The sequence below is a fragment of the Delphinapterus leucas genome, chromosome 3 (assembly GCF_059928025.1).
Source record: "Delphinapterus leucas isolate spDelLeu-1000000601 "Yukka" chromosome 3, BTC_Dleu_Yukka2, whole genome shotgun sequence".
Classification (NCBI taxonomy): domain Eukaryota; kingdom Metazoa; phylum Chordata; class Mammalia; order Artiodactyla; family Monodontidae; genus Delphinapterus; species Delphinapterus leucas.
In genome coordinates, this window is record NC_143131.1 from 158,891,426 (window position 1) to 158,900,056 (window position 8,631).

Genomic DNA, 8,631 nt, shown 5'->3' on the forward strand with positions numbered 1-8,631 from the left:
AGAAGATGAGTGGCTGGAAGTGGGATGGGAAGACAGGTGAAATCTGAGGGGAAAAGAAGCAAGAGAGAAGGAGGAGTGTGTGTGCGAGACAGTGGATTGGCATCTGTCCTTGACCTGGTCTCACGTATCTGACTTGAGCACTTATGCAGAGAGGGAGGTCAGAGGTTGAAGTTGATGGTGCCACTGACAAGGGGTTTTATGATGCTCTGGACACACAGACGCTTCAGTGGCATGACACAGAGAGTGTTCCGGAAGGAGGAAGGGGTGCTTCCCCCAAGCTTGCATGGAAACTGGAACTGCTTGTGGCTCCTTGGGAAATGAAGGGTTGAGGAGCGTCGTGAGCCAGCACCTTAGCTGAAACATGAGCATTCTCATGACAGTCAAGTGAAGCAGGAGGATTCTCTAAGGGGGGACAGATGTAGTCAACAGAGGGGGGAACTAGTCATAATAAGAGATAAAATGTACCAAACACTTAAGTATGTGTCACACACGACAGTTCACACTTTTTAGATGATTATCTTATTTATGTATAAAAATAAACCTACATGGAATGTGATATTGCACTACAAGAACAGAGTATAGCCTAGGTGCTCGTGTTTGAGGGTCAGCTCCTATGCAGATGAGTCATGATGTCACCATTCTCAAGTTATTTGATTGCTCAGGGTCTTAGCTCCATCATCTGTAAAAGACAAAAATAGTTGTGATTACATGAAGAAGAATAAAAGGGATAATAAATGCAAAGCACTTGACATCATAGAGGACTTAAATAAACACAGTTTAACTCTCACTTATGATTATCTCCATTTTATCTGTAAGTAAACAGAGGATCAATACCTCACCCAAGACACATACTGGAGTGTACAAGTCCACATTTGAATGACTGACCCTGAAACAAGAACAGAAAATCTTATCCTTGAAAATGCATTTCCCAACAGACGCAAAACTTGCAGTGCTTAATATCAAAGTGGTGAGGTGATTTATGTATCAGTCCAAAAACTTTGTACCTATCCATATCATCTTTCAAAAGTAAGTGCCAGAGACCTTCAAGATGGTGGAGGAGTAAGACAGGGAGATCACCTTCCTCCCCACAAATACATCAGAAATACATCTACACGTGGAACTCCTACAGAACACTTATTGAACGCTGGCAGAAGACCTGAGACTTCCCAAAAGGGAACAGATGCCCTCAGGCGACCTACACTCAGAGGCAGGGCCAAATCCAAAGTTGAACCCCAGGAGCTGTGCAAACAAAGAAGAGAAAGGGAAATTTCTCCCAGCAGCCTTGTGGAGTAAATCTCCACAATGATATACCCTGCATCTGTGGAATACCTGAATAGACAATGAATCATCCCAAAATTGAGGCGGTGGACTTTTGGAGCAACTGTAGACTTGGCGTTTGCTGTATGCGACTGACTAGTTTCTGGTTCTATGTTTATCTTAATTTAGTATTTAGAGTTTATTATCACTGGTAGATTTATTGATTTGGTTGCTCTCTTCCTTTTTTTAATATGTTTATGTGTATATTTTTTCCTTTTTCTCTTTTTGTGAGTGTGTATCTGTATGCTTCTTTGTGTGATTTTGTCTGTATAGCTTTGTTGTAACATTTGTCCTAGGGTTCTGTCTGTCCGTTTTTTGGGTTTTTTCTAGTATAGTTTTTAGCACTTGTTATCATTGTTGAATTTATTTTCTGGTTTGGTTGCTCTCTTCTTTCTATTTTTTAATTACTTTTTTATTTTTAGTTTTAAATAATTTTTAATTTTTATACCCTTATTTCTTTTTATTTAATTAATTAATTAATTAATTAATTTCTTTATTTTTCTCTCCCTTTTCTTCTGAGCCGTGTGGCTGACAGGGTCTTGGTGCCCCAGCTGGGTGTCAGGTCTGTGCCTCTGAGGTGGGAGTGCCAAGTTCAGGATATTGGTCCACCAGAGACCTCCCAGCCCCACATAATATCAAACGGTGAAAGCAATTAGGAATTGAGGAAAGTATATCACCTCCTACCTTAACGATATCAGAACTATAAGAAAATACCACAATTTCATGCCAACAAATTATACGACTTAGATGAAGTAGGCAAAGTCCCCAGAAAGCCACAAATTATTGAAACTAACTCAAGTAGAATTAGAAAACCTTACACCTATAACAAGAGACCTATAACAAGAGACTGAATTAGTAAATGAAAATTTTCCCATAAATAAAAACCCAGAGCCAAATGGCTTCACTGGTGAATCCTCCCAAATATTTTAAGAATAAATTGTACCAATCCTTCTACAAATTCTTCCATAAGTAGAGGAGGGAAGGAAGCTTTCCCAACTCATTCTGCATGGGCAGTATTAACCTGATACCAAAACCAGACAAAGGCATCACAAGAAAACAGAATTTCAGACCAGCATCGCTCATGAATACAGACACAAAAATACTCAAAAAATGTAAGCAAACTTTATTCCACAAAGAGTGTTTTACTTTGCAAATCAAAATCAACCAGGTTGTTGGAGGAACCCAAAATAGAATGCAGACTATGACAAATGAATCTAAGTGTGGTACAAATTGATGACATAACCTTGCTGCAGGGTTGCTGAAAGGAGTTAAACCAAGTAATTTTTTAAAGCAGTGTTTGCCTGGATGCTGCAAGGCTAAAGACAGAAAGAATTGTACACAAACACTTCGGTAAACTGCTCACAGGGTTGGAAATTGTGAAACTACGTGCATTTTTAATTGGACAAATAAGTAAATATACTGTAGATAATTAAACCAGGTTTCTCTGGAGAAACTGTTGAAGAAGTTACACATAAGCCAAGGGGAACATTTCTAGAATGAACCCTGGTTCTACACTATATTAGAGTCTGAGGTATCAGTATGAACTCATTTACACACACACACACACACACACACACACACACAGATGCATACACACCCACAGAAGCATAGAGAAATACAGAAATATATGTAAGTGTGTGTAAATGGGAACATATATGTCCAGTTCTGTCCGCTGAGAGGACCTAGAAAATAAATACTCCCTAGTAGCCATGAGCACACCAAAATGCCCAGATTTTGTTTTCTAAATTTCTTCTCCAATAAAAGGAACCAAAGCTCCTTGGAAAAGTAGTAGACTCCAGAACTGGGGCAGGTAAAATAAAAGATAACCCTGGAGCATCTTGTGGGGCTAGACAGTAAATAAATCCTTGGGAAAAGCGGGGAGGAAGATGCAGCCATGTTAAAAGGACTCAGTATCTGATCTGAAAGAACTTATAATGGTCAAATCTGGAACAATTTGAGCAACAAAATTAACAGTGATAATAATAGATATAGCCCAAATAAAAAAATAAATATTGATGAGTCCATACAGATATAAATGACTGAATAAATAAATAAATGCAGAGAACTCTTCCTTCGAGAAGAATTCTAATTAAATGTAGAAGAACAAGAGAGGCAGAAAATCACCATTAGAACACCACAATGATAATTGCTGCAGGCAAGATCCACTGGTGATGGCAAAATTAGTGGTGAAAGTTTAAGGATAAACAGGAGTTTTGTGTAGCATCAAAGTATGACTCACTTAAATATGTATTAAATAGGGAGAAATAGTAACTACTCAGTGGAGAACGCTGGCGGATTCCACCTTAATCAGGTGATCAAGATTAATATTTCCCATATGCTGAGGAGGATACATCACCTATGTGGGATTTTTTCTTAAAAATCCATAAGCTCAATGTACTCATGAGAAAACAGCAGACAAATCCAAATTGAAGAAAATTCTACAAAATACCTAACTGCTACTCTTCAAATGTATATAGGTCACAAAAGATATTAAGATAGAAAAATGGTCACACTTTGGAGTAGACTAAGGAGACAGGACAACTAAATGAAATGTGGGATTCTGGACTGATACAGACGGAGAAAATTTTACTGGAAAAATGGGGAAATCCAATTAAAGTCTGAAGTTTAGCTAACAACATTGTAACAGTGTTAATTACCTGGTTTCAATAACTGTTCTGTAAGATGTTAACTTTAGGAGAAGCTACATGAAGACTAGTTGGGGATCTCTGTACTATCCTGCAAGTCTAAAATTATATCATATTTAAAATTTTTGAAAAGACTAAAGTTATCACATCATTCCCTAACATACACTAGGCATGATCCAGCCCATAGTGAGGTCAGGTAGGCAGGTGACAAGCAGAGAGAGAAAAGGCAAGTGCCTTTCCAAAACACAGAAATCAGGACTCAGCATCTAGAGGTGTAAAGTGGTTCCAGATTTCCCAGCTGGGCCACAGAAAACCTGAAAAGTTAAAAGTCTGGCCACTCATACAAGCCAATTCTTCCTCCACTGTGAATTCAAAAAGCAAAGATAGGAATATTTGACAAATTAGCAAAAAGTCACATATGTATTCAACATATATTATTATATGTAATGTAATGTAATATTATATATGAATGGATAAAGAAGATGTACATATATACAATGGAATATTACTCAGCCATAAAAAGGAATGAAATTGCATCATTTGTAGAGATGTAGATAGACCTAGAGACTGTCATGCAGAGTGAAGTAAGTCAGAAAGAGAAAAACAAATATCATATATTAAAGCATACATGTGGAATCTAGAAAAATGGTACAGATGAACCTGCCTGCAAGGCAGAAACAGAGACACAGATGTAGAGAACAAATGTATGGACACCAAGGGGGAGGGTGAGTGGGGTGAATTGGGAGACTGGGATTGACATATACACTAATATGTATAAAATAGATAAAAATAGATAACTAATGAAAAAATAGACAACTAATGTATAGCACAGGGAACTCTACTTAATGCTCTTTGGTGACCTAAATGTGAAGGAAATCCAAAAAAGAGGGGATATATGTATACATATAGCTGATTCACTTCCCTATCACAGAAACTAACACAACATTGTAAAGCAACTATAGTCCAATAAATAAATAAATAAAAATAAAAAGCAATAAATATGTGAGAAAAATAATAAATGTTATATTATAATTCTAATAAAATAAAATATGCAAAATCAAAAATATATATATTCTATACATAACGTATTAAACATGTATATGTATATGTTATAAAAATGTAATATGCACTGTTATATGTATTACATATGAATATGTAATATATACATGCAATATTACAAATATTATATATTGATATTATACATTATAATCACATACTAATTATACAAACATATATATATATTATACATATATACATAGTATATTATACATATGTAATATATAATGTATATATACTGTGTATTCTGTTACATTATATAATATATAGTATACACATAATATATTACATTATATATGACTTTATATATAAATATATATGACATATAAATATGTGACTATATGTATGTGACATATATGACTTTGTTCATCAACTGAGTGTTCATGCGGTACCAAATGTTCAGAGAGAGAGAGAGAATATATAGATTCTAAGAAAGATGGACCAGGGCCCAATTAAGAAAATGGAGAAGGTGGGAAGAGGCAACTATAGCAGCAGTGGGTGTCCTGCTTGCTCCTGCCTGGAGGAACACTGGTCCAAAGTGTCCCTCTTCTGTTGCAAGGATCCTGACCACTGGGGAACCACTGAGGGGCCAAGCAGCAAAGTACTGGGGAACAGACCCTGGTGGGCCAGGGAAAAGGAACAAAATTTTTTTAAGCCAGGTGGAGCAAGACAAACAGGGAAAACCAGGACAAACAGCCCATAGAAGTGGCTGCTCCAGCCAGCTACGGGAAGACCACTGGGCCTGGGGAGCTCTACATCTTCCAGAAGCTCCTCAGTTGTGAATTAATTCTGGGGGCTGGCAGAGTGGAAACAGGAAGGCTGAGGGGCTCTGCAGTCTGAGATAGCCTCTGTCTTACCCTTCCAAGACCTTGTTGATCCACTGGATCGCAGCTCTCTTCTCCATGTCAAGGTCTTCAGCAGTGACTTGATAACCTAGCTGGGGTGGTGGGGGCAAAATCAGTGGGCCATTTCGTCTCGAGGGCATCAGCAGAGGAATCTTGCGTTTCTGTTTCCGGGGTCTGGAGCTATCAGATGGCTGTGAGCAATATAAGTTTTGTTTCTGCTCTAAGGGGCCATCCACAACCTTTTCACGCTTGGTCTTCTTCTGTGGTTCCACTGAGGCTGAAGGGCTAGACTGACAGCCTTCCTCACTGGCTTTCTTTGAGAGCACACGAGGATGCAATGAGGCTGGGCCCAGGAGCCCCGCTGCACCTGGACCACTCTTCTGCAGCTGTGGGAAACCTCTAGTGGAGCTGTATGAACTGGAGATGGCATTTCGTTTGCTGCATGAGCTCAAAAAGTAGGTCTGGGATTTCCTAATCAGGATATCCTCAGAGCTCTTGGAACAGAAGTCTCTCTTCAGAGGCCCAGGCCCAGGCACAAAGGAAGAGAGGACCCCATTGGCCATCGGCCCTCTAAACACAGACTGCGCATTCCCACCGGGGTTCGAGCCACTTCTCTGTTCGTCCTGACTCTCGGGAGCTGAGTGTCCTTTCTTTTGCTTCATTAGCCCTTTCCTGCTCTCAGCCAGGGCTGTCAGGTCCTTCTCTTCCTTGGCTCTCAGTTGACTGCTTTCTTCGAGGGCCCTCACCAGGATCTCCTTTCCACAAAAGTTTGGGAGGTGAACAGACAGTGAAGACCACATACAGATGATTATCTGCTTCAGAGCCAAAAGGAGTGTCAGTTTGCCCTTAGCAGGTGCCATCTTCGGGATCAGTGAGGTACAGAACATCTTGGAGCTGTAAGCAGACAGCAGTGGCTTCTGATGGCCACTCCGGGGCACCGAGGAAAAGACCCCCAGAAATAAACACCAGGCTTGCTGGATTGGATATTGCCACCGATGGGCTATGATAAACAGCCGACGGTGCCAACGACGACAGGGTGAAGCCACAGGATCCCCGTATGACAGCCTGCGAGCCAGGTCCAGGGTTGGGACCGCCAAGTGAAACCGGAAAGGGAGGGGAAAACGGCGGGCGGATTGCGCAGGCCCGAGGAGCTCGGGTCTCTCCGGCTGGTCCCCGCCTCGCAGAGCAGGTGACTGCTGGCGTCGGCAAGGCCGGCTGAGGTAACCGCCCATGAGGCACAATACTGAACGGTCGGGTCCTTCAAATGGAGTCAGTGGCTCAGAGAGGTTTCCATTAGCTACTGACTGTTGGGCGTGCCGCCTGTGACGCGTTGTTGGAACGAGTGAGTGAATAAAGGGGGCGCGAGACCTGCGAGAGGCCTCGCCTGCTTCCGGACCGCTGCTGCGGGGCTCGGGTGTTGGCACGTGGAGGACCGGCTGCCTGGGGTGCAGCCGCCCTTCCCGCGGCCAGTCCCCAGCTTCTTCGCGGGAAAGTGACGGGCGGTGTTCCCCCAACCGGAACAGCTCCGGGCTCGGCAGCGCTCACTGTATGCTGGAGCTCTGGGGTCAGCACCGGATGCCCCAGGTGAAAGCCATTCAGAACCTGTGCTACCGAGATCCTGCGGGATGGCATAGCCAACCCAGGCGTCTAGGGGGCAGGAGGACCACAGGAGGGAACCCACGGGATGCGGGAAGCCAGAGTGGATGTGCTGTCCCCCATCTTCCTCTCCTTCCCAGAGAATCTTACTTTCCAGGTGCCCCTTCTTGGCTCCTCGTCCCCTTCCCTGGGAAGTAAGGTTTCCAAGACAGTTTATAATGACCAGAAAGAAGTCAGAACTTACAGGTAGAGAACTGGTATCTTTTTAGGCAGCTCTATGTCCAGGAGCTATGTTATCTGGGACCTAAAACTTGAATTCCTGTTTTGAAGGTCGTGCTTTACCTTCATCCTAGTCTCTGTTTTCTACCTCTTAGCAGATCCTGTAGGCCTTTGTGTCATTCCTTTTCAGTAAGTTTGTGTCTATGGGATGGGAGAAGTGACCTGGCAATTTAAATTTGAACTCAGAATTTGGCTCCCTATAAATATTCTGACTGAAGTTAATATTTTTAGTTGAATGGTGAATACATTAGAATATTCAGACTATATAAAAATCTTTGATGTTTTAGTAATTACCCCCACTTCTTTGGTTTTGTTTTTTTTGTTTGTTTGTTTTGAAATCTTTTTGCCTTATTTTGAATTGTTATCACTTAGTGAATGACCCGTGACCTTTTACCAGGCCAGGTCATTTTTCAAAGGAGTTATTCCAGTCATTGCTGCTCTCAGCAGGCAGAGGAGGGAAGTATGATTTTGTGTAACCAACATCTAAAGGGCTATACTTAAATATTCTAGTGGGTTCTAAAATTCAAGAGTTTGACTTTCATTTTTATGCAAAAAATTTTAACAAGACTGACTTAACCTCCCAGTGTTTTATCTGCCTGCTGTGCTTCAAAGCCCTTTTTTAAATGAAATAAAAGAAAACTTCATGATGGGTGGATATTCTACCACAATATGAATGGAGTTGTTCCAGGTATTTGAAGGTTCTCAGTTAAAGAATAAATCCTAATTATAGACACATTAAAATTTGTTATCCAACGAGTATCATCTTAAGGAATTTTTTCAACCATTAATTTTTAAAACAACTTTATTGAGATATAATTTACGTACTATAAAATTCACCTGTATTAATATTACACTTCAAGAATCTTTAGTAACTTTGTAAAGTGTGTAACTTT

At 40.9% G+C, this 8,631-nt stretch overlaps 1 protein-coding gene across 1 annotated transcript; it reads right to left on the reverse strand.

The window, feature by feature from the left end:
- Positions 1–5,776: 5,776 nt before the first annotated feature.
- On the reverse strand, positions 5,777–7,379 carry LOC111170903 (nuclear envelope pore membrane protein POM 121-like). Its single transcript, XM_022566513.2, has one exon. It carries the CDS (start codon positions 7,093–7,095, stop codon positions 5,872–5,874), a length of 1,224 nt encoding a protein of 407 aa, XP_022422221.2. The 5' UTR covers positions 7,096–7,379; the 3' UTR covers positions 5,777–5,871.
- Between the last annotated feature and the right edge of the window lie 1,252 nt (positions 7,380–8,631).

Bases quoted from the DNA above. Each gene is read 5' to 3' on its own strand.
- LOC111170903 (XM_022566513.2), bottom strand. From the start codon at position 7,095: ATGGGCGGTTACCTCAGCCGGCCTTGCCGACGCCAGCAGTCACCTGCT.